This window comes from Diabrotica undecimpunctata, chromosome 5, assembly GCF_040954645.1.
Source record: "Diabrotica undecimpunctata isolate CICGRU chromosome 5, icDiaUnde3, whole genome shotgun sequence".
NCBI classification, from domain to species: Eukaryota; Metazoa; Arthropoda; class Insecta; order Coleoptera; family Chrysomelidae; genus Diabrotica; species Diabrotica undecimpunctata.
The window spans coordinates 105,651,800-105,678,756 of NC_092807.1; the positions used below are offsets into that span (position 1 = coordinate 105,651,800).

A 26,957-nucleotide genomic window follows, 5' to 3' on the forward strand; every position below is an offset into this window, starting at 1 on the left:
ACAAGGTTTTATTTCTTGCTTGGTACAATACTGTTGGACGACCGGGTAGAGTTCAGAGTTGTTTTCATACAGTTGAGCTATTGCGGCGTTGCCAGATCACAAATTTGTCAGATGAATTACAAAAATTAAAGAAAATATTGAACAAATGTATGACTTTCTTCTTCCCTGACCCCATTTTCCTTATTTTTTTCCACTTGTATATCTAAGAGTTGTTTTCATACAGTTGAGCTATTGCGGCGTTGCCAGATCACAATTTTTTCAGATGAATTACAAAAATTAAAGAAAATATTGAACAAATGTATGACTCTCTTCTTCCCTGACCCCATTTTCCTTATTTTTTTTTTCACTTATATATCTTGTGTTTATTCCAGTAACTCATTCTTCCATTGTGTATTGGATTCCATTTTTGGCCCTCTTTTATTAATATAGCAGCGGTACATAGCAGGCCGTGGAGGCTCCTGGCTTCTAGAGTACAATAAATAAGTGCCACCGAGTCTTGAAATCCTCACTCATCCATCAATTTCTACTTTAACAGCAGATTTAAAGCAAAATTTGCAGTTTACAATGCACAATTTATTACGATTATTATAAGTATTGTTATATTGTGGCACCTAAGTTTTCGATTTATATCTAAAGTTTACTATTTTTTCACTATGTAGTAAATTACTTTTAAAATCATTAATTTAAATTTAAATAACAATTTGATATAAAACTTTACGAACCTGTCTGACAAACAATGCTATTGTTAAAAGCCACAACAAACATATTCCCCATCTTATGCACAATCAACGATAGTAAGTACTGTATAAAGCGATTCAAAAGGTTGGATAATAAATATGCATCAGTCTATAAAAGGTTATAATTTTTAAAATAGTCCAGTCCGTCTATTTTGATTCCAGAGCTGATTTATGGTAAAGATATTTACATAAATACGTTTAAATATGCAGTAGCGAAACCTTAATATAACTATCGTATTTGGTTATTTTAGATTGGAAGGAAATTACAGCTGTACGTGTAAAAAAAACGAATATTTTCGCTATCAAAGAAGTTAGCTGGCTTTCTGATGAATTTATAATATAATTCTGAAACAAGGTCGTGCATTAACTCGTCCCCGGGATTAAAATTACCAATTTGATTAATCTCATAACTGAAGAAATATACGTCAATTCGTCCCCGACAATAGCATGTAAATAAAAATATACAGCGCGGCATAAGTTATTGATAATATACAGCGCGGCATAAGTTATTGATACTGGCAATATAATGGTAATGGTACTATATTCTGCATCAATTATTTGTAAGTAAACAATTAAAAATTATTATAGTTTTAAAAAAACATGAAAATTTGAGACCTTATAAATAGAATCAGACCACAAGAAACATTCTAAGTATTGACAAAGCACCTTAAAATAACCGACTTAGACAGGAAAAAGATGATCAGTGATGTCAAATTTAGCTGATTTGCACGTGTTCCTAATCCCTGTTCTTATTTTCTATTTACCAACATCCAACATTTGCTCAATGTCATCGTGTGTCTGATTCGGAGGATATTTTGGCAATGACAAAATGCGATAAGAAGAGTACAATCCACCTTATTTGCCAGATTTAGCCTCGTGTACCTATTTCTGGTTCCAGTAACAAAAAAAACAGCGTAGAACACGCCGCGTTGCAACGGACGGCGGGGTCAAATTGGAATCTTCACGATATAGTGACGAGTGCGACCAAAATAGATAATAAAGATAGTTAGAAAAGCCTCTTGTGAAGTGTATTGGGCGAAAATAACAAAAAACAAGAGTTGAGACTAGATTAATGTCAAATAACCATTGTACCATCGTAATATCGTAAAATATTTTTGTTACGTGTAAAAATGGTTTTAGTGTTCAATAGTGTACTCGATATTCTTCCGATATCTTACATGTATACGAAATAAAAACAAAAATATATTCTTTACTGACCTTGTTTTGTGAGAAACCGAGGTCCAGCACTGTGTGTCGACATGACGCTGTTGCCCCTACTTAATACCGATATATTTCCCCCGTAACCGCCGAAGCTGTAACTTTTTGCTACGCAGGGTCTTTGTGCTTCGCCCATCTCCTCGGAATGACCCTAAAACAATCACTTATTAGTTTCTAATCTGTATACTTTATATTAACATGATGACTATCAGTAAGAAAGCTATGGATCATACAAAAATGTCTCGTAATCCTTTAATAATTGACGTGAAGCTTCTCCACCTGGCACCACATGACCGTTGCTATAAATGAGCATATTGGATTGTTATTGGAATATATGAATGCTTACCTTTATTAGCAGCCTTCCTGGATGTCTGTGATACATTTCCGGAGTATGTAGACGATATCTAGACGAGTACTCACTGTCAGTACTAGACCAAGGCATTTCGGACCAGCCAAAATCTTCGGAAGATTCATCCCTCATCTGAAATAAAATGAGGTTAATAAGAAGCAACGAAAAATCGTTTAAAATGAGACCAAACCGGTAAATACTACGACTGTGTTGAATGTGCTTACCTCCCTATTAAAGATTCGTCTTCTTGCTTTTTCATACTCTTCTTCTCGTTCCTCAAAACTCTTACTCCTTCGGTTTTCCGATCCAAAGGATCTATCGGGCGATTTAAACCTAAAAAATAATCAGATGATATCTGTGAAATTATCGCTTTAATTCTGTTTAGATTGGTGTATATTCTTTCCGCTTAACTGCGTTGTTGCAGCCCTAACATATCTTTTTCTTAATACTGATCGGTACATATTTCTTTCTCGACAAACACAGTCCATACTTTAGAGCAAAAGAAGTTGGCACCGACCCGTCGCTACAAAACAAACCGTGCAATGCAAAGAATTGCTAATTTAGAAGTTCCCGGGAGGAAAAAACGAGAAAATATCTGGGGGGAGGGGACATTTAAGATGATGATGTAATATATGTTGTATTTCTTTGGTCGTCTTGAACGTGCTACTTACAACGTCTATGTCGCAATTAAATCGTTCAGAGTTTGTTTTCTATTTTGCTGATTGTCACTCTTACCAAGTAACCTTCTTACTTTTGTATAGTCCTTATCCACATTCCAACCTTATTCCATTGATTTAAAAGTTTTTTGTCATTAATTTATTGACCTATTTTCGTCACTGACTATTTACAATAACTTATTTCCATTGAAACCCTTTCACAAATCGAGTTTATTACAGAAGAAAAATAAAAGACGCGTCAACTAACTATATAAAATATGTTGCTCAATTCAAACAAATTCGAAGCTTAATGTACCGTACAAATCGTACCACATCTTTTTAAAGTGATATACATAGAAACTACTTACGAATAACCATCCATGCTGTTGGAATCCCTCTTAAGTATCGATCGTCTGGGTTCCTCGCTAAAAATAATGTCGTCTTTGATGTGTTCCTTAAATTCTATATCAGGTAGCCTCGTATTTCTCGTCTTCGTGACGACCACAGCCTTGCCGGTGGGTTCAATGTTGTGGTCCAGACCGAAATAGGCCGCACACCTATGAACTAACATGCGCTGGTAGGATGACATGGGCGGAAATTTGTACAGTGACCTACTGTAATACGAAAAAATCGATGTAACATAAGAACCTAGTTAAAACAAAAAAAAATATGTAAAGCAGTCACTTACTACCTGTCTTTGACAAAACTGACTAGATCTTCTTCGATTTGAAGCATCAGTGCTCTATCTTTTGAGTTTCTATTGAGTGTCTCAGGAATGAATTGATCCAAATCCACGCCTGATGTGTCGGTATAAAGTTCAGAGCTACTATCTAAAAGAAATAAAAATACTAGAGTTAGAACAACAATCTAGTTTAACGTAATAGACAACTTTTTTCTCATGAAGATCTGTCAACACTAATATAGTTTGGCATAAGAGTCAATGATCACTGTTCAATGATGTTATGGAGTATCCCACACATAGGTTTTTGAATATTGAGGGTAAATTTAATTATTAAAATAGAAGCTTGGAAATAAGCATCTTGCGTGATTTAGTTTAATGTCATATACGTAAATTATAATAAAACAATACGTAAAATTAAAATGGAAAGACCTTGTAGAATCAGCAGAAATTATGTGTTTAAAGAAACTTTGGGTTTTACGATTATTATTATTAGTTATGTGTTGATAGTAGACACCGTCTTTTGCTTACGATATGCGACCTGACCTGGGTCATATGGTTGTTGAGTTATTATGAAAAAAAGTACAATCCATATTTTTTTAAAAGTGCAACAATGAGAATCGGTTTGGCTATCCGACGCGGAAGCCCGATACCACAATCATCATCATTCAATCCTCGCTTATCCACTGCTGGACATAGATCTCCCTCATAATTTTCCATCTATTTCGATCTTGTGCCTCTTGCATCCAATTCCTATGATAACGTTTTAGATCGTCAGTCCAACGTGTTGGTGGACGACCTCTGCTTCGGTAGGCAGCATCTCCATCTCGATTCCAGTATCCGCTTTGTCCATCTATTATCTGTCATTCGAGCCACGTGACCTGCCCAGTTCCATTTTAGTGTTGCTACTCTCTCTACTGCATCAGCCACTCCTGTTCTTTGTCGTAGCTGGCGATTTGGGATCTTGTCTCGTAGTGAAACGCCCAACATAGCACGCTCCATCGCCCTTTGACACACACGGATCTTTTGAACTGTTCTCCTTGTCATGGTCAACGTTTCCGCACCGTAAGTTAACACTGGCAAAACACACTGATTAAACGTTTTTCTTTTAAGGCATATTGGTATATCAGACGATTTGATAATATGGTTCAGCTTGCCGAAGGCTGCCCAAGTCAGTCTTATACGACGGAGAAGCTCAACGGTTTGGTTATCTTTTCCTATGCGAATCTCATGACCTAGGTATTTATAGGCCATTACCTGGTCTATGGATCTTGTTCCTACGCATATATCTTCGCTGACTACAAGATTTGTCATCATCTGGGTTTTAGATATATTTATTTTCAATTCCCCTTCTAGCGAGGAAAGGTAGAGCTGATTTAAAAGTTCTTTGGCCTCATCTATCCTATCAGCTATTAGTACAATATCATCTGCAAACCTCAGATGGCTAAGCTTTTCTCCGTTTATGTTTATGCCCTTATCGGTCAGTTTTGTCCTTTTACATATATATTCCAAAAGCGTAGTGAACAGTTTCGGCGATATGGTGTCCCCCTGGCGTACTCCACGTTGTATCGGGAATTTCTGGGTTTAATGATCACCCACTCTAACACTGGCTGTTGCGTTTTGGTATATGTGTTTAATTATATTTATATACCGATAGTCAATTCGGCATTCTGTCAAGGCTTCCAACATTTTTTGTTGATTTACGGTGTCGAATGCCTTTTCATAGTCGACAAATATTAAAGCTAGTGGTTTATTATATTCAGTGCATTTTTCTATAAGATTTTTTATTACCAGTAGGTGATCGTTTGTTCCATAGCCTTTTCTAAAACCCGCCTGTTCTATGGGCTGATAAAATTCCAATTTATTTTCTAGTCGTTTCGTAATTATTTTTGTAAATAGTTTATAAATATGTGAAAGTAGACTTATGGGCCTGTAATTCTGAGGTCGGTAGCCCCCTTTTTTATGAAGTATGATAATTTCTGCGTTATACCACTGCGTTGGTGTTATTGCTTCCTGCAAACATCTAGTGAATAGTTTGGCAAGGACCTGCCATAATCTTTTTCCAGCCACTTTTAAGGCATCTGCCACTATTTCATCGCCTTCGGGGGACTTATTGTTTTTCATTTCTTGCACTGACCTTCGAACTTCATTGGGTGTTACGTCCGGTAAAATTTCAGATCCCTGATTGATTATCTTTGGTAATGATCCACTCCGGTTACATTGCTGTTCTTTGTATAGTTGTCTATAAAAACTCTCTATCGTATTCATAATTTGAACTCTATCCTCAATGATTTGCCCCTGTTCATTTCTTAGTTTGTGGACATTTTTTCTTCCAATGGACATGCTCTGTCTGAGTACTTTCAAGCTTTTGTTTTCTTCTATTACTCTAGTTATTTCCATCGTATTGTATCGTCTCAGATCTTTTCTAATTTCCTTTTTAATTTTCTTATTCAAAATTCTTAGTTCATTTTGGTTATGATCCTGATTTTCCCTAAGTGTTCTTCTTTCCTTTAGAAGATGTTTTGTGTTGTGGCTTAATTTTTTGTTATTATTTTCAGGACGAGGACAGTATTTCTTTTCAGCTTCTTTCAATATTTGAGTAATATTATTGTTCATTTCATTGATGCTGATATTCTCTAAGTCGTGTGTATCCAAACTAGTCTTAATATTTTCTTCGTAAAGTGTTATATCTTCTGGGAACAGCCACCTTCCACTTTTCTTTTTGAGGATCACCACAATACCACAATATGAATATGTTAAAAAACTTTTTCCATATTTTATTCATGTTTTTAATGTGTGTTGTCTCTGTGAATTGTTGTTTTTCTGTTTTTGAGAGTTCCTCATTTCTCATTTTTTGCTTTAAAACAAATTATATTATTACTGAGTATATCTGCACAGTGCCCACATACAAGATATAAAGCTGATACCTTCTTCTTTTATTTTTCCTTAAGGCACGGCCTTTGTTTCTTTGCACGGCAATTTGGTTACTTCAACATCACGCCCTGGCGAAAATGAAATTTACAATTGTATAGGCACCTTCAAACAACCAGACAAACTGGTCGTATTGTAATGGTTCTTTTATTACCTTAATTTTACGAATTATCCGCTGTAAGGTCTTCCATGTAAACCAAAGCTTGCGCAGTACGTGTATATGATGTTTCTCGCTCCACATAGTGAGAACAACTAACAATTTGCGAATTTCTACATATTTGATAAAAACGTGACTTGGAAGGTAATATTTTCACATGCGCACGCTACTACTGCGCATACTTTCACTAATTCTGCGCACGCGTAAATTAATTCTGCATAGGCGCTGACATGTCAGCTGACAAGTCATTAAGTTGATTAAATACGGTATAATACATTAACTTTATACTTATGTTATTATTTATAGCATCTTCTTCTTTATGTGCCATCTCCTCTAAGAAGGTTGGCAATCATCATGGCAATTCGCACTTTCGATACTGCTGCTCTAAAGAGGTCAGCAGAAGTGCAGTTAAACCAAGCTCTCAAATTGTTTAACCAGGAGACGTGTCTTCTTCCGCGACTCCTACCCGGTATTCTTCCTTGTATTATTAAATGCAGCAAGTTATAACGCTCGCTCCTCATGACATGTCCCAGATATTGCAGTTTTCTGACTTTAATTATATTTAAAACCTCTTTATCTCTTCCCATTCTTCTCAACACCTCGACATTCGTGACTCTATCCACCCAACTTATTCTTAATATCCTTCTGTAGGCCCATAACTCGAAGGCCTCTAATGTGTCCGAAACACCTTTCTTTAATGTCCAAGCCTCCAACCCATAAAATAATACGGAGAACACGTAGCATCTCAGAAGTCTTATCTTTAAAGAAATTGAAATGTCCCTGCTGCAGAGTACTTTTTTCAGTTTGTTGAAAGAATTTCTTGCCTGTCCTATTCTTGCCATAATCTCTTCTGTGTACTCATTATTTTCGTTAATTATTGTACCCAGATATTTATCAACTTTTTTAATTTGTTCTCCATGTATTGTTATGTTTTCTTTGCACTGTTGGGCTTTTGTAATTAGCATAAATTGTGCTTTTTTGTGTTTAGGGACAGTCCGTTTTCTTCACTGACTTCTACCACTCTATCAACCATTTGTTGTAAATCCTCAAGACATTCCGCTAATAAAATAGTGTCGTCGGCAAACCATATATTATTGATTGTACTTTTATTCCCATAGTTAGTTCTTCTAGTGCTTCCTGGATTATTTCCTCTCAATACAAATTGAACAAAGTAGGAGACAGGACACAGCCCTGCCTGACGCCTATCTCAATCTGTATTTCATTTGAAAATACGTTGTTCTCTTTTACCACAGCGATCTGATTATAAGAGATAGCGCTAATGATCCTGATGTCTCTCATATCTAAGTTTTTCTTTTCAAGTAATTCGATAAGACGGTTATGTCTGACCTTATCGAAGGCTTTGTTGTAATCCAAGAAACACATATATACTGGCTAATTAACATCCATGCACCTTTGCCATGTACATTCACAGCGAACAGGGCTTTCCTCGTTCCCAGTGCATTTCTAAATCCAAATTGTGTGTCACTTATGTCCTGCTCAAGTTTGTTGTGTATTCTCCGGTGTATAATTTTTAAAAATATTTTGAGCGTGTGACTCATTAAACTTATTATCCGGTGGTCTTGACATTCTTTTGCATTTGGTTTTTTTGGTAATGTTATGAATGTTGGCATCAGCCAATCTCTGGGAATGATTCCTGTACTGTATATTGTATTGAATAAGTCGACCAATATTCCAATTTGCTGTTCTTCTATTAACCGTATTATGTCTACAGGTATTTCGTCAGGATCTGCTGCCTTGTTATTCTTTCTTCGCTTTATCGCCTCTAATACCTCATCTTCTGTTATGTCTGGGCCGTTGTCGAACTTTTCCTGCTCTAGTACTATCTCAGTCCGTTCGTCTTTAAATAGCTCTTGAATATATTCCTGCCACGTTTTAAGCCTTTCACCGACGTCTATAATTATTTTGCCGGTTTTATCCAGCAGTATGTTTGATTTTTTCTTAATATTAGTGCCTGTTATTTCCCTAATTTTTTTATGAAGTTATCATGTTTCTCTACCAACTGTTCAATCTCTTCGCATCTATCACTATACCATCTTTCCTTTGCATTTCTGATCTTTCTCCTTATTTCTGTGTGTATAATATTTTACATGTTTTTGTCTTTGGTTTTATAAGATCTCCTTGCTTCCAAGAGATCCAGAATCTCATCGGTCAACCATTCATTTTTGTTCTTGATCAGCTTAGGTGTTAGTGTTGTCAAACATGTGCGTATAAGAGCATCTTTTAACATATGCCATTTCCTGTTCGAATCTTCAATAGGAATAATTTCTATTTTGGTGAGCTCTTCTTTAATTTTTAGTGTGACTTGCTCTTTTGTTGATGGATCTCTCAAACGGGATACTTGTATCCTCTCTACTTTAGTTTTAGCCACAAGCTTTTTTAGTTTAATTCTAAACCTTCCTACAACTGGGTTGTGATCTGATCTCACATCAGCTCCGGGGTATGATTTTATGGAATTTCGGTATAGCTTGCAGATGAGAAGGTAGTCAATTTGGTTTCTGATGACGTTATGTTGGATGTCGGCTGGAGATTTCTATGTATAGAGTCTCCTGGGCGGCAGATCATAATAAGTATTTGCGACAATAAAATCTGTCTCTTGACAGAATTGAGCCAATCTATCTCCTCTCTCGTTACGGGTGCCCAGTCCAAAGTTTCCAATAAAATCACCTTGACTTCCTCTACTATTTTTGAATTTATAGCATAAACTGAGTTAAAGATGTTCAAAATGACCAGCATTAGCTGTGTTAGGTAGTAAAATAGGCTTACTCTACTTACAGTTGATATTTGGTCGATTTATAACTAATAGTGACTGATGGAGCATTAAAAAACAAGAGAAACATTACTACTCTGATGATTAAACTTTTATGAATTCATCATCATCATCAGTGGCATTACAGCTCATTATGAGCCAAAGCCTTCTTCAGAACAATCTTCCATTCGCCCCTGTCTCTGGCAACTCTTCTCAATGCTTTAACGCCGATGGATTTTAGATCATCCTCTATGTTATCTTGATACCTGTTTGGTCTTCCTCTGGCTCGTCTTCCCACTGGTCCTCTTCGGTCGAAAATTTTTCTGATAGTTGCATCTTCATCTCGCCTAATTACATGTCTTATCCATCGAAGGCGTGCCAATTTAATATATTTTACAACGTCAGGTTCCCCAAAACTTCTGTATAACTCAAAGTTGTAGCGCCTACGCCACAAACCCTGTTCTTAAACTCGGACTTGGACTGTTATGAATTAGGAATTTAAAAAACAGTCAATATGACCAATGCAGCCATTCTATTATTGATTAAATATCAATTATACCAGAAATATAGAAAAAATAATGATAAAAAATTCTTATCTACTTATTTACCTCTAGATAAGCAAGGTGAATTGTAAGAGCTATCGAAGCTGCCTAAAGAAGAGCTCTGTTGTCTAAGTTTTCCTCTTGAATTCGTCCTTGATACTGTAAGTGTATTGGGACTTCCTGTCATGTTATTGTTAACATTAGTCAAATTATTATTGATATTTCTCTCTTGGGCCCTCATACATCTTAGGCAGTTCTGAGTTTGGCAATCACATGATATCTTTTTCTTAAAACTATGACTAGATTGGTTCGATGAGTTAGTGTTGTTCGTGAATTTTGGACTTGAAGTCTGAAAAATACAAACATACAATATTGTCATGAGTCCCTAATAAAATAGTCGATAAATTTTTGCAATAAAAGTAGTTAGTTCTTCATATCGTATTCCGATGACACCGGAAAAGACAAACATATTTCAACCAAATATAAATGATATTTTGTACTTACCACGAATGCACTAGTAACCCCCTCCTCGTAACAATCCTGCTGAAGTCTCTCGATGGGGGAACCGGTGTCGACGGAAGCACAAGGGTTGGGGGAACTCCTAGAATTATTAGGGGAGGAAGGTACTAGAGTGGCGGTAGGCGAGAGGCACTGTGGGGATTTGCATAGAAAAGGAGCGTTTGTAGATGGACTCAAAACGACTACTGGAGAAGAGGAAATTTTAGGTGATGGAATGAGAGTTATACAGGGTGAATGAAGAGGCTGTTGCTGAGGATGCTGTGTGTTCGGACTGGGTTCCCTCGGAGGGGAAGTCTCTTCGCGCATAGCATGACTTCTGACTAGAACTTTTAATTTTGAGTTACTCTGGAACAAAATTGAAATCGGTAATTACTTTTCTTCAGTTATTATACTTATAGTTACATGATTAGAAATATATACATAAATATAACTGTAAAGTTCCGGTTTCTCCAAAGTTCAGGTACAAAACTGATTGTGTTTGAGGCCTTTGACAACAACGTTGGTTAGACGATTACTATCAACGGCAAGCGCTATAAATCGATTATTACTAACTTCTTTTGACCTGAATAAACCCTTAAGTTATTTAATAATTCATATCAGATTTCAAATTTAAGAATTTACTAGAGTTTCGGATTGAAAGTAGGTCAATACCAAGAATTTGATATCGTTTTTAAACATGTTATATTTAAAAGAATTAAAAAAAAATCGCCAATCGTCACATACCAACTGTTGTGGCCTACCTTCCTTGTAAATACGTTAGAAGTTTTGTAGAAAAGTAATGTAATGTCTTTTGACATTGAGTGAAAAGTAATGTCTTTTTTGGTGAAAAAAGTTGACCTAAACCTGAGTTGGGAGGGACCGTGGGAGCCAACACCACATGGCGATCTTGCCACGATCACCATGTGAGACAAGGGCGGTGGTACTTAAGGTTCTTTTCAGTTTTAAGCAGCTAAGGAAGAATAAAATTCTTACTGACTTACTGATTCTGGAGAGACAAAAATCATCACAAACCTGAGAAAACCATTAAGAGATGTGCGCCTCAGATATATAACACTCAGAAACCTAATGAAAGAAAATTTATCAAAATGGAATAACTCAATAGGATTAATTGGGGTATAATTGGAATCACACAGGTCACAAGCAAAGCCTAATCACTTTAAAATCCGGTTACATTTTCTATCATGGTGGAGAGAATAGTGTAAATGGAGACGCTGCCTTCATCAATGATAAATTAGACGAAAATATCTTTCAAAGCAGTCTCCATGAAGTTATACTTGTAAAAAACATAAACGCCTATTACTCCATAAAGATAATTTAAGTCTATGCACCAACATCGGAGATTGGGGAAGAAATATAGAACGGTTGTGTGACAACTTATCTAGATCTGTTACAGAAGACCATAAACATCAACATCATCATCATGGTGCTACAGCCCTTAAATGTGCACCACCATAAACATTTCAACCAGTGGCGGCCGGTCAGGGTCGGTACAATTTATAGATATTATAGATTTTTTTTTTAATATTTAAGTTAATCAGTATTTCGATAATTAATTGTGGAGGGTAATAAGTTGACGTCATTTATTTCTGTAAAATAAAAAAATATCTGTGAGATAAGAAAGACTAAATTTTAGTCATGGTTTTTAAAAGAATTCGACCAATCTGAGCATTAAGTGATCCCGGCGTAAGACACTTTTCAAATTAATGATCCGAAATCCGAAACATCCATCCGCCTGTGTGAATTCTTAAAACGTTTCGTGGTTTCGGCAAGCCGATTCCAAGCCTTACTTATGTAGTGAAGAGATAGTGAGTGCACGGACTGGCTTTTTTGGTATTTCTGAGATTTATTTTTATTTTTTAAAGTAATACTGTGATAAATTACACCTGTCGTAAATAGTTAAAGGGTTTTTTGATATATTAGTTTTTTTAATTAAAGTGTAAACAAATACAGGCAAATTAACGTAAAAAATGCAAGCTATGAGAGAGAAACTGTAAGTATTGATAAATCTGATATTGTAAATTATATTTTGCAAAATGGGTTTGCATCTATTCCATACGAAGAACAAATTGTTATTAAAAATAAGGGGCGTCCTTTGATAAAATGTCCCGGCTTATAAATATTAGTGCGGGGGGAAAGGGAAGTAATAGATCATTTTCAGATAATTGGTATAGTAAGTACTCATGGCTTACCGGGAGTGAAAGGAAAAAAAAAAAACTTTTCTGTTGGCCTTGCATTTTATTTTCGAAAAATAGGGGCAAACATCAAAATCCGTCAAAATCAAAAAAAAATGTACGGCAGAAAAAACCGATTGCGTACTGTTTCATCGTGACTCGTCGCGAACCAAATTGTTGCGGTTTATTCCACGACTTCAAAGGAAGCTCGTCTTTCAGTTTGGACGGCGCTTACTAGACGCAGCGAACATTTTTATTGTCTATTGTCTCATCAAATCGACATTGTGTGAATGACGTGTTCCTTCCTAGAGAGACGTGAGAAAACAGTAAACTGATTATTGTACATATTTTTATTTTTGTTAAACAAGTAAAAACAGAAACATAAATCAGTACCCAAATTATAAATAAAATGAATCATTTCGCACATGTGTGTTCGTTGTTGGTTTGTCGCTTTCCATGGATCGAGATAAGTATGCGATCAGTACGATGTAGAATATTTTTCAAGGATCTGTACGCGTACGGTACGTATACCGTTTGGCTCGCATATGTGTACCCGCCTTAACGAATATAGCGTTCGCATACCGTATGCATACCGTTTGGCTCGTATATGTGTACCGACCTTTACGTGGTAAAATTTATGAGAGGTTCTAAGGTTTTACAGACGTGATTAAAAGCCATAAGGCAAAATATATTTTTGGTGTTTTAAAGGACAGATTAAAATTATTTGATATCAAAAATAAATTGGTAGGGCAAACTTATGACGGAGCTGCCGTGATGTCTGGTGAATTAAATGGTCTTCATGCAAAAGTTAAAACTATTGCACCGCAAGCTTTATTTACTCATTGTCATGCGCATAGAATGAATTTATGTTTGCAGGATACATGTACAAAAATTAAAGAATGTAGTCTTTTTTGCCAGTTTAAGCGGATTTGTTTCATTTTTCTTAAGCTCGCCTAAACGTACTAATGTTTTAGAACAGTTTGTTTCGAAAAAAAAATGCCAACAGTTCGTCAGACGCGATGGAATTTTAAATCGGAAAAGAGTTAGTTTTCACTGTAGCAGATTTTCGTGAATAGCTTTTGGAAGTTTTTCCAAATCCGAGAAGATCCAAGAAGATCCGTGAAGCAATCGGTTTGAAAACTTTATTAAATGATTACTCTTTTAACATACTTTTAAATATGTTTAAGAAAGTGTTTACCCAAACCGATTTGATATTCAATGTTGTTCAAAATCAGTCAACTGACATTATTCATTCCAAAAATAGAATAACAAAACTGGTGTAAAATCTCACGAGATTGTCGTAATGATAGTAATTTCCAGTATATACGCAGTGACGTTTTGGACTCGCTTGATATTTCCGAACCCCCCAAAAAAAGACAAAGGCATGACACAGACCCAGATATCGAGAAACGAGTATATTTTAAAATTTTGAATACTATTATTATGCAAATAGATACTCGTTTTTCAAATTTCAAAGATTTGCAAATTTTTGACCTCTTTGACGATTCAAAATTTAAAAGTTATGCCAAAGAATTTCCAAAATTATCCATCATTCTTTAATAAAATAAAATAAAAAATGAATTAGAAGTTTTATATGTTGATCCAAATATTTTAGGAAGGTGGATAAGTTACAAGGTATGTATAATTTTATACACCGCAATTCATTACAACAATATGTTACCGAAATTAATAAATTATTGTCATTAATTCTCTTATTACCACCAACTTCTGCCTCAAATAAACAAGATTTCTCTTGTCTCAAAAGAATCAAAACGTATTGCCAAAACACCATGAAACAAGAAAGAATGTCAAGCTGTCTCAAATCTCAATAGAAAAATAACTTTTAAAATCTCTCCAAAACTCTAATAAATTTTACGATGACGTTATAACCCATTTTGCTACTTCCAAACAACGTAGACTAGAGTTAATTTATAAACATGTTTATTTATGTTCTAAATTTATAGGAAAAAACAAAAAAAACAAAAAATCTCCTGTGATGATTGAAGTCTTTTAATCGACGGTATACCTATCTGAAGAGACAAAAAAACCTTGCCGACCTTGTCTCTAAAGCCACGAACCGCCACTGATTTCACCATAATATGTGGTGATTTTAATGCCAAATTAGGAGGAAAAACTGATCCAGCTGAAAATGCATTTGGGCGAAATACTTTTTTAATTTCATGTTAGAAAACAATATATACTTGATAACCAGCTTCTTCTTTAAAAATATCCATAGACGATGTAGTTCACGGAGCCCAGATAGTAAAACCAAAAACGAGGTCTTTTGATCACCACAGACAAAAATATATAATGGTAGAGGATACAGTCCAAAATCAATTTTCGGTAGCAAATAATCATTGAATGGTCAGAGCTACCGTGGAAATAAAAACGAAGTGAGAAAGACATGAGACAAACTGAAACACATTTAAGCTCTGGTCACACCCAACGAATGAATTTAACTTTGACAAATATATCAACAGTACTTTATTAAGGAAAATTGCAACAAAAAAAAGCAAATGATCTAAACGAAGAAATAGTAGATGCAATAACAAAAGCCCAAGAAGATTCTCCTCCGAATATAAAAAAGAATAAAAACCCAAAAGTTGATCCTTGAGAAATGAATTCAATGAATAAAAAATCTCCAAAGCCATCAGAAGAGACATCTCGAAATACAGGAAAGCCAATAAGAAAGGTCCGTAATGTAGGATAGGATGGCAAACCAGATACATAAAGGGAGAAAATTCAAAGCACTCTCAAAAATATAAAAAATAAGGCCCATGAAGACAGGAGTAGTAATTGAAGAAGTAAAACTAGGACTATTTCTGATGCCCAGAGTCAAAACTCTTTTCATCCTATGCCTGCCCAACTAAAAAATCTTCTTATTCTTCACGTGCCAGCTCCTCTAAGAAGGTTGGCAACCATCATGGCAATTCGCACTTTCGACGCCGCTGCTCTAAAGAGGTCAGCAGAAGTGAAGTAAAAAATCTTAGATAAATGAAAAAACTTGGGTCAATTTATTGAGAACTATTGACCCATTGCCCCATTGAACCAACTATATAAACTCTTTATATAATCGGTTAAGATTAAGTGCATTTGGACAATGAAATAAGATTAACGCAATATTCGGAAAAATGGAAGATATATTCAAAACAAATGTTCCAATTCATTTAAAATAAAAAAAATTTCACCTACTATTGATATAAGAAGGCAAAGGAAGGAAAGAAGGAAATTGAGTCAAAGATAGACTAAAATAAAGAGATTAGTGATCCGAATAAGCTCAAGAAAAAAATACGGGGGAATACGCAGACAAACCAGAGTAGAGTGCACTATCGAATGTACTACAAGACAAAAATAGAGGCAATCTTCCATTGAGGTATCAAGTAATGATATAATGAAACAATATTAACGCTATCATAGAATTTTAAAAGCAGGTTCATCAATTTTATTATAATTCATCTGAAAATATTTACACTATTAAGACATATACTGTCTGAGTTTATCGCAAACAACTGCTTTACATACAGTTTAAAGCACCGCCTTCCCCATTATGCCGCCGTAAAAAAATTTAAATGTAAAATCGTTACGAAATTATTTATGGACTACTGCAACGCGTGCCTCTTCATGCAAGCAATCTTCGATAAAAATGATAAGGCATTCGAAAATAGAACTCCACTCCAGTTTCTTTTATTTCTTTATTTATTAAAGAAATGTTATAGGTACACGTAAATATAAACGAAGTATTACATTATCTAGATTGTCAAATATATACACTATACTAAATTAAGGTTCGATAAAGGACGATTTTTATAAGAAAATACAGATAGTTTCCAAAAAATATACTTTTTTAAGGTTCCGTACATGTTAGGACTAAAGAGGCCCACTTTACCTTATTTGCGGCTTATTTAAACAATAAATATTGATGATTTGCTGGTTCATTTTTCTTAATCGTTATTGTTAAGCTAGTAATTTCGTCGTTTCCAGGTCCACTTCTGCCTTCAATATCTCCTTTATCTCCTTATCTCCTAAGAAAGAGTTATTTGAGTACCCATTGAGAATGAGTAAAATATACTTGAAATTTGTTTTTGAAGAGAGATATTTTCAAATAAAAAGCGATCGCTAAACAAGTCAGACACATAGGATGATGTCTATTTTCTTCCCATCCAAAGTATACAACAGAAGAAAGTACTCACTTGTGAATAGAACACTTTGACCATTGACATAAAACATATTTGACGTTACACATCACGTCTTACGTGAAACGCCACGTGTCATATCTATTTCACGTCATGTTCGAGTCAAATGTCGCGTTTCACGTTGAAAATTTGATGATTAATACACGAAACGCTTTAAGTATATACAGATCACGGCATTGTTTTATTGACCATACAGCACAATGCCAATCGCTGTGACATGTTACACCTTTGCACCTCTATATTCATTTCACAGTAGGTACGAATTGTCGTAATTATCACATTGGCATTAAAAATTTCAAACGAAGTTCTGAAAGAATAAACAAATAATTAATAAAATGCCTATTACGTTGTATACCGTCCAAGAAAAGTGCAACTTTTTCCCCAAAATAGACCCCCACCATGTGTTACAACAGTTAAAAATACCATTAAACATTTTCAAACTTCGGGATGTGTACACAGTGTAAAAAGTGTCATGGAGGTAATGAACCACGTGTTAGACCTGTCGATGAGGAGCGTCAAAACAGGGATATTGATATTTGTGCTTTTTTTGTGGAAGCTAGTGAACCCTGCAATAGTGTACAAATTGCTAGGAAAGCTAACGTGAATGCTCGAACTGTCCAGCGAGTTCTCAAAAGGAATGGGTATAACTGTTTTAAGATACAACCAACACAAGAACTGTTTCCGGAAGATAACTTTAGGCGGATGGAGTTTTGTGAATTTATGTTAGATAAACAGAATGAAAATGTACACTTTTTAAAAAATATTTTATTTTCTGACGAATCTTCATTTTCATTACATAAAAAACACAATCCATCCGTTGCAAGGTATTATTCTCGGAAAAACAAGCACCTCAGTGTTACTAACGCAGCATCCGCAAAAATAGAATGTTTGGATTGGGATGTTAGGTGACCATATTGTCGGTCCATTTTTTATCGATGGAAACCTAAAATGGCCTAAATATTTACAACTTTTACACAATGAGATCATTCCGGCAGTTCGACGCCTTCCCGTTAATTTTAACCGGATGTTTATTTCCAACAGGATGGGTGTTCGGCTCACAACTCTAAAGAAACTATTGACTTCCTCAATCAAACGTTTCCTGATCGACTGATAAGTACACGTGGTACACTTAAATGGCCCACTAGATCCTGTGACTTAGCGCCTAACGATTTCTTTTTTTGGGGTTTTCTCAAAGAAAACATTTATAGGCATCAGTTTGAAAGGGCCACAAACCTAGTCGAATTAAGGGCAAAAATACTTCATTTCTCTGCAAGCATTACACCAGCCCTACTCCCAAATATGAGGAGAAATCTGTATGACAGATTAGGTTACTGTTTAGCACAAGGAGGTAGAATATTTGAGCCCTTAATTCATTAATCTGCTTTCCTAATTTTTATTTTTTGTTAGGTACATTATATGAAGTTTGTAGGTTCTTAATTAGGTAGTATTTTTTATGTTTAAGTTTGGAAGAATTTTATTATTATTTTTTTTTTATTTAAAAGTACCGGGTGGTCCAATAAGCCGATCTCTCATATATATCAGAAACTATTCATGTTATAACTTTAGGAGAAAAAATTCCTTAGTAAAAGTAGCCAAGAGAAATCGCTTGAAATAACTTTCAAGTTTCAGGGTTAACCGCTAGGGGGCGTAACCTGTGAAAAAAACTGAAAACCAATTTTTTGGGAAATATGCCCAATTATACCAAGTGTTAATAAGTAAACTAGAAAGAGGCCTAAATTCTACACAAAGTTGTTCAAGTACTTTCTTTTTATTTTTTCAAATAAAGGGAGGGGGAGAGTGGGAAAGTATTTGTGGATAAATACCTATAACTTTGGTTTGGATCAACCTATTTTAACGAAATTAGTGCCATTAGAAAGAGTGTGGATGAATTAATTTACATATACTATAAAATAATTGCATTTAGTTTTAATTGTCATAGGTAGAGGGTACTTTCGAATAGAAAAAATTTAAATTTGTTTTTCTTCAAAATGTTTAATGAAAATACCTATTTATTGTAAATTATAATGGGACTGGATTAAATTCGTAACAAAATGGCGCAAACCGCATGTTAATGGCTTTTGTCGAACTCGAGATATGAATAAAAACGCATAAACATAAGTAAGTATAGTATTGACTCACCTTGTATTATAAATTAAATTAAAAAATAAGTCAGTAGGTGCTTTCAAATTTTTTTATAGCAGAAGAATCTTAATGTTGATACCTATTTTGACCATTGTTATTTCATATGATTAAAAATCGTTTTTTCGAAACTAAGTAGGCTACGACAATGAATTTGACGGGGAGTTCATATTGTTTATTTATTGACAGCAGTCAAAACATTGTTAAAAAGAAGTGTTATATTATAATTCGAATTGAAGATTGCACTGTTTTCAATAGATAGTAATATTGGTAATATTAGTATTAATTATCAGTACTAATAATTCGTGATGAGTATATCAAATGCGGAATTGTATGATATAATTCTGGTTTATTTCGAATGTCACCAAAATGCCGCTATTGCCTCACGTATATATTCTGTAAGATATCCTGACAGGAGACATTATGGCAAAGAAGTATTTGAAAGAAAGGCAAAAAGATTAAGAGAAACTGGTAGTTTTCATCGTCCTTGATTTACGTAGTAGAGGTATGACCGAAGATACTTCAATCAATGCTCTTGCTTTAATTCAACAGAATCCACATATAAGTAGTCAGCAAATCTCCATATAATTAAACATGCCCAAAACTACTGTTCTAAGGATTTTAAAACATCACAGGTTAGTTTTTCATATTATAAAGTGAACGTTTAGGTCAGAAACTTGGAATTCCCTTTAAACTTTAGATTCAATAACTGTTATTTTAATATTCCGATAAAAACGGCAACACTACGCTTTTATCCTTTTATCCGTTTCTTAGAAATACTTATGCACGATTTATCTTGTGAAACAATTGTGGATTTTTCAAGATTTTTTGAGTTTTAGTAAATATAGTGGTTTCTTTTTCACCAATATTTGTTGTTCTGTTTTTTAGACTGCATCCTATCATGTAGTTCTCCACCAAGTTTTACCTGCCCTGTGTGGTGTAGGGTACTAAACACTGCGAAATACGCTAAGCTGATGGAGAGTTCGCAAAGGCGAATGCTCCTCAAGGTATCTAGCGCATATAGGACAGTTTCAAATGAGGCTCTATATGTCATTGAAGCGGTGATACCGATCGTTTTGTTGTGTAAAGAGCGAGCGAGGATGTATGGGAGGAGGATGGATATAAATATAGGTGAGAATGAGGGAGAAAGAAGAATAATGGGCGAATGATAGTGGAAAGGCAAGGTGGGCGAAGGAACTTATTCCCGACCTGAGACCGTGGTGGGAATGTAAGTTCAGGAAACTAGACTACTTCCTGACAGTTTCTGACCGGACATGGTAGTTTTGGCACCTTCACAAATAGAACAGGCAAATCTGTCTCGGCAGACTGTACTGTAAGTGGGGTACCGGACGCTCCCGCCCACATTTTTAACTGCCAGAAATGGGCAAATGAGATGGGAGATTTCGAGAGGCGAATGGGTTTCGGGCTGAATGAAAGAAACATTGTAAACATAATGTTGAAAGGGGAGAAAGAATGGAGAGAAGCACACTGTCTGATTTCTGGGGTGATGAAGAAAAAGGAGCAGGGGGACAGAGGAGGAAATTGAGCCAGGGATCTGAAATTTATAGTTAATATTATTTTAAATTTCCATTTAAATTTATAGTTTATGCCCTAACGTCTAAACATTTTCTGATTTTCGGTAATAGGTATGGTTATTTATAAATTTTTAGTTTTTTTATTTTAGTTGTTCATTGAGTGGCAAGACCACCTCTCTGGAACGGTGGTTAAGGTTTTAGCCGGAACACGGTTAATCCGACACTACCCTGGGGTCTTCTAACCTAGTATCCTAATCGGCTGAAATATACCAGGGTGTCTTGTTCCGTGACGTAGATGTCCAAAAAAGATTTCCCCCACCGTTGCCTGTCAGAATTCAATGGATACCTTCGTAGGCTTTTACTGGAATCAGGCAATACGGCAAAAAAATATTGGTCAACAAAGCATAAAATAAATCACCAAACCACCAAAATATAGAGAGGAAAAACAAGTTTTATTGAAAAAAAAAACGTTTTTATCGCATAAACATACGTTTTACGACTTAGTCAGCGACAATCCTCAAGCGTTATTACGTATAAAATGTATAAACTCACTGGAATTTTACCAAAACGACATAACTTACTAATACCTAGAACATTTCGGTGACGTCATTCGATTTGCTTTAGTCGAATGACGTCAACTGAGAAATAATTGTAAAGTGCATTTCTCATTTATCAAATCCGTGAATATTTGCAATTGTACGATTAAATTACACCTAGACATGCTTCAGAAAAATCGATAGGACGATGGAAGTCAACAGCATACTGCAAACTTCACAGTTTTTGGACGAGAGCGCAAAAATGCATATCAACTAGTCATATTTTTGACGGGAAATTTCGATATTATCGCAGGACAAAAAAAAAAATTTTGTTTCGGATTTATGAAAATGTATACTAGAAATGATGTTCTGAGTAATTTCGCTGATGCATATTTTTTGTGTGATAATCCGCCATTTGTTTTCCTCTCTTATATTACTACTTTTTTAGTTAATTTTCCGCATCAAAATATTTTTATAAACTATTTTTGAAAACATTTCAACATTTTAAAACTAACTTTAAATATTTACATGCTATCTAGGCAAAAATCAGTTGTTATGCCTTAGTACATGTAAATAGTTTCAGTTATAATTTATAATATAAAATGTATATATATATATATATATATATATATATATATATATATATATATATATATATATATATATATATCGAGAAAAGGAGTACGACCGTCAATCCAATAAATTTAAGGACCATTCGAAGAGTAGTGGGTTTTTCGGTCAAAGTGGAGAAATAAAAGACAAAGAAGGTGGCTACTTCATCTATTTATTAAAGACGTTTCGCTTTTTGCTCAGAAAGCATCATCAGTTCATCTAAAAAGTACAATATGAAAAACCAAACATCCATAGAGAAGTTATAACATGTGTGTTACCTTAAAAAGACATGTAGCAGTCAATGATATTAAATGTGTGAAAAAGCTTACGATAATGGACATTTAGAGATAAAGTTGTATAAACAATTAATTGAAACTAGGTATAGTTTACAAATTAACAGACTTAGCACGGCAAAAGAACATGTGATAATCATACATGTATATAAAAAATTATTGTAAAAAACTTAAGTAAAAAACATTAAAATTGATATGCAGAGAACTAGAAAGATCATGAGATGCACTTCCAACAATGTATTATCAGTTAAATTTAATTTCGACTTTAGGTAACATTATTGAATTGGTTAAGATAAAATATAATATTTAAAATAAAATGAAGTTACCAGTCTTTAGCTGACTGAGTGCCGCAGGTAAATGAATTAACAGGTGTAACACCCACGCCAACAACGTGAAAAAACAGTGGCCTTGAGGTCAAAATATGACAGAACAGCAAATCGAAATACCAACCTTTGTCATTAAAAAGCCAAAAACTGAAAGTAAAAGGTGGTTAAGATCACCATTTTCTCCCAGTGATTGGTTTAGAAAACCAAAGAACAAAGCAAGCGAGGTCAATCCAAAATATCATATATTATAATATCTACGTTGTGACTGGTTACCAGTCTTGTCTTGTTTAAGACCCCTGCTGGTTTGGAATTCCTTAGATAAGCTGTTTCCAATTTTTACCCTTTCCGTCTTTCTTTTCAATAATCTGTAAGGCAGAGTAAATGGTCAATAGTTAATCTACCTGCTCCGAATTCAGCTAGTTCTTCGGCTTCTACATATTTGCATTCATTTTCTATTCTAACTTCAATCACCTTTCAGTATATTCTACTGATTGAGTTTGTCACAGCAATGTCTTTATCCTTATCCTTTTTCGCAGCATGCGTCGTCGTTTATTCATCAATCCGTTCCAAGGCGTTTGGTAGGTTTTTTAAAATTGTAATTTTTTTCCCAGTACCAGGGAGTTAGCCCGATGCCTCGACCTAGGCCGGACAGGTGTGTAATTTTGGAGTTTCTTCTTCTAGAAAGTTTTGTTCCACTGCAGCTCAAGAGCACCATCCTCCTTGTCTATTGGTACGCGGGTGGTATTTTATTTCCCACCTACCCGGCTACACTTCATCAAATACTTTTCCGAGTTCTAGGAAACCAACTGGACTTATTGTAATCTCTCCGAGAGATCTATCTAGAATGTTTGTTATACGATGTATTTGATTTATTGTGAAAAGTGTATTACGGAAACCAAACTGACGCGTAGTAATAGTTGATAAATAAAACTAATTACTTACTCTGCTGACTCTGGACGAAGGTGCGGAAGATGAGTTGTCCGTCTCTTCGGAATCCATGGTCGTGGTTGAGCCCCTCTGTTGCATAGTGTTAACTCAAACCTCGAAAAATATATCTGAAAATCAGAAAGAATAAATATATTGATAGATTCATGCTGTTCCAACATAACATACGTTAGATAAAGTTGTGAACATGTTTAATCACCTGCAAAAGCAAATGTGTAAATTATCTTCTTCTGTGTCTTCTCGAACTATTTCCAAATAGAGTTTTCAATTGTAAGAAAGTTGTTCAGAGATAGAAGAAGGGGATAAGGTGAAACGGGTAGCTGAGATTGTTTACGATAGCGCTGGAAGAAAGATTTACGGTCAGGGGATGATTGCACCGATGGTATCTGCTATATCTGCTATAATCCGGTCTCGATAAAGGGTCCTTTAAACAGCAGCAGATTTAATCCTTACAGCACGATAACTATTAGGTACTTACTTACAGCTTTAATCTAATTAATTAGGTATACTTATCTCAAACAATAGTAAAAAACGTTGTATGCTTAGTAGATAGAAGTCTGTATAAGTGTATATTCCTGGAATAAATCCTTATACTTTAATTCCATTTTTAATTATACAACCTAACCTATACAGTTTATTAATGCATTACGGTGGGGCGATATAGTCACACAAGGAAGACATTAAGATATGACGTAACCATGGGAGGCAACGCAATCATTCACAGGGATAGGGACAATCTGAGTTAACTAAAATCTCATAAATTTGAGGGAGGGGTTTGGACATAGTTCAACTCAACTATGCTACAATCGAAAATTATTATTGATAGCACATTTTTTGTGACTCAACTGATAATCCGCAACGTAATGTCAAAAACCAGTGATGAAGAATTTAAAAAGCCAAAATCAATATTGTTTGAAATTTCTCTTGCCTCAAAGATTGCCATAATTTTGAATAAACTAATAATTAAGATAGAGAAGAAGATGAGATGGAAGACGTAATACAGTAAACCGTTCTCTGTTGTTATTTCGTCGCTTAAAGTCTCATACAGGTCTTAAGAGTTTAGGCGCAAAATTTCAGGCCAATGCTTTTTTAAATGCATTCATTTTTTTAGAAGCCTGAGAAAACTAATAAGCATTTCTTATTAGAAACTAAGTATTTCTTAAAAATTTAAACGCAGAATGAAATTTTATATTATTACCGAGGGCCGAAAGTCTCTGAAAACTTCTATAATGTTTATTTTAGTAAGTTACAGAAGTGAAAAAAAAAAGAAAATTAATGATTTTTAATTTTAAATATCTCATTCAAAAGAAACTTTCTGTTTATTCTGAGGGACTTTTAGCCCTCGGAAATAATGTAATCTTTCATTCTGCGTTTAAAATTTTCAAAAATATTTATTAGTTTTCTCAGGATTCGAAAAAAATGAATGCATTTAAAAAGCATTGGCCCGAAATTTTGCGCCTACGCTCTTAAGCGACTTTTAATAGTTCTTGAAAAATTTTCCATCGAAAAATTCCATCAAACACAATAACACCAAAAAATATGCTGGAAGTATGCACTAAAATGAATAATGTAAATAAAATTGAATAGTATCATGTAAGAGTTAACAATAAGCGTTACATTTCCAAAACCTCATAAATTATGAGTAATTAATATCGACCGAATACCTGGACATCGGAAAATGAATAATGACAATAATTTAAATATGACTCATCCCTTCCTAGTTTTCTTTTAGAGGTAAATGTTTTTAAAATATGAAAGGTGAAACAATTATAATCGTGTAAATATTCTTTTGATTCATCACATGATATCAAAATATACGTGTCTGTATAGGTGTATAAAGTCGAAAAAGTATGAGTTATTTTTTTAAATATGTACATAAATTATTTTCTGTATTTAATTTAGACAAATAATGATAAATTTGTAATAATAACAGTATGAATCTTTTTATAATAAGTTTCGTTCATTATTATCCCTTAACGAATTTTAAATTCGGTTTCAACCTGTGCTCTGCAAATCTTCGCAAAAATAGTCCTACTTTCGACCGGTGCTCTGTAAGTCTTCGCAAAAAGTTCTTAATTTCTACATGTACCACGAATTTTAACCTGTTAAATTTTCATTGGACTTCAATCTACTCTAAACCAAAATAGCCATTTGTGGACTTCCTTGGATTTATGGCTGAAGATTTTTTTTAATTTTTGATATATTATATAATAATTATGATTTTACACTTGGAGCAATTGATAAAAAAACTTTATTTACGAAATTACAAAATTTGTACAGTGATTCTAATGTAAATATTGTTAACAAACAAGTTGAATGTTGAACTACTAAAGAAAGAATAAATATGTTTTCTCCTAGAGTCTATTTATAATGTTTGAAGTAAAAAAATATATCTAAACCAGTTATTTTCTTCCGTCCTGATGGTTTTAGAGGAGGTCTAGTGGCATTGGTATTTTATCGAGGTATTATGGTTACGTTTCTATATACATGAATTTGTATTTAAGTCAGCAATCCACCCCCAAAAAAAGAACAAAACCCCCGGCACTGACAACTGCATGAGGCGATAAAGTTCATGATGGGAAAAATATGAAAATTGGAAAATCTGCCGAAAAAACACATCCCGGTTCATAAAAAGGTGACAGAGCAAAGTTACAGAGGTATCACGATGCTAAACATAACTTACAAGGTACTATGAAATACATTTAAGAGATATAATAACCCCCTATGCGAAAGAGCACATCGGAGATTACCAACGCAGATTTCTTTCGAGAAGATCAACAGTAGATCAGTTTTTCACCATTAGACAACTGCTGAAAATGAGTTGGGAATTAAATAAGGATGTGCACCAGTTGTTTATCAATTTCCGACAAGCTTATGAATGGCTACCAAGTACGATTATTAACTTAAGTAAAATATGTATTGAGAGTTCAACGGCTAAGATCAAAGTAAGGAATAATTCTGGGGCCCAGATTACGACACAGACATTGTAGGCAGGAGAAACATCAAAACAAAGAAAATAGGAAAGAAGTACGAAAAACACCAATGAAGAGAAGACAAAATATTAACACATCAGCCATACATAGGGCAGGCAGAGACAGAATAGGCAAAATATAACTATGGACACATACGATTTTAATGGAGAAACGTCCAGAAGACCTTGTTTTGTCCTTCTGACAGGACGCCTTTAAAAAAGTAAGTATGTATATATATATATATATATATATATATATATATATATATATATATATATATATATATGTTTGATTTGAGGTTTCCGCGGGAGCTATATGTGCTGTCACTATTTTTCCGGGTTTGACTCCGCGTTGTAAAATGCTGGTTTTCTTGAAAACCATTGTTTTGGCGACGTTTCGGCAAGGTCTCACTTGCCATTCTCAAGCCTGGTGGATCTACTTCTCGTCGTTACTCGATTAGTACTGGTGTACCAGTACTATCTTTCCGAACATATATATATATATATATATATATATATATATATATATATATATATATATATATATATATATATATATATATATATATATATATATATATATATATATATATATATGTAAATACTTTTTTCTTTTTGGGTGTGGTAGTCAATAAAAAATAGAGCTTTGCTAAGGGCGTACTATTTATTCTGAATCCAAGC

The 26,957-nt window shown here is 34.4% G+C and overlaps 1 protein-coding gene across 8 annotated transcripts in view; it reads right to left on the reverse strand.

Moving 5' to 3' along the window:
* enc (R3H domain containing protein encore) overlaps positions 1-26,957 on the reverse strand; it is a 144,818-nt gene that overhangs the window by 13,990 nt on the left and 103,871 nt on the right. For 7 of the 8 annotated variants that reach the window (XM_072532470.1, XM_072532469.1, XM_072532468.1 and 4 more), the window contains 8 exons: positions 23,303-23,415; positions 10,541-10,900; positions 10,103-10,385; positions 3,649-3,790; positions 3,329-3,574; positions 2,529-2,637; positions 2,302-2,436; positions 1,956-2,106 (listed from right to left, as the gene is read on the reverse strand). In XM_072532470.1, coding sequence (XP_072388571.1) covers positions 1,956-2,106; positions 2,302-2,436; positions 2,529-2,637; positions 3,329-3,574; positions 3,649-3,790; positions 10,103-10,385; positions 10,541-10,900; positions 23,303-23,386 — 1,510 coding nt within the window. In that variant the 5' untranslated portion in view covers positions 23,387-23,415. The remainder of the gene's footprint in view (positions 1-1,955; positions 2,107-2,301; positions 2,437-2,528; positions 2,638-3,328; positions 3,575-3,648; positions 3,791-10,102; positions 10,386-10,540; positions 10,901-23,302; positions 23,416-26,957) is intronic. The other variant, XM_072532474.1, reaches the window with a different exon arrangement.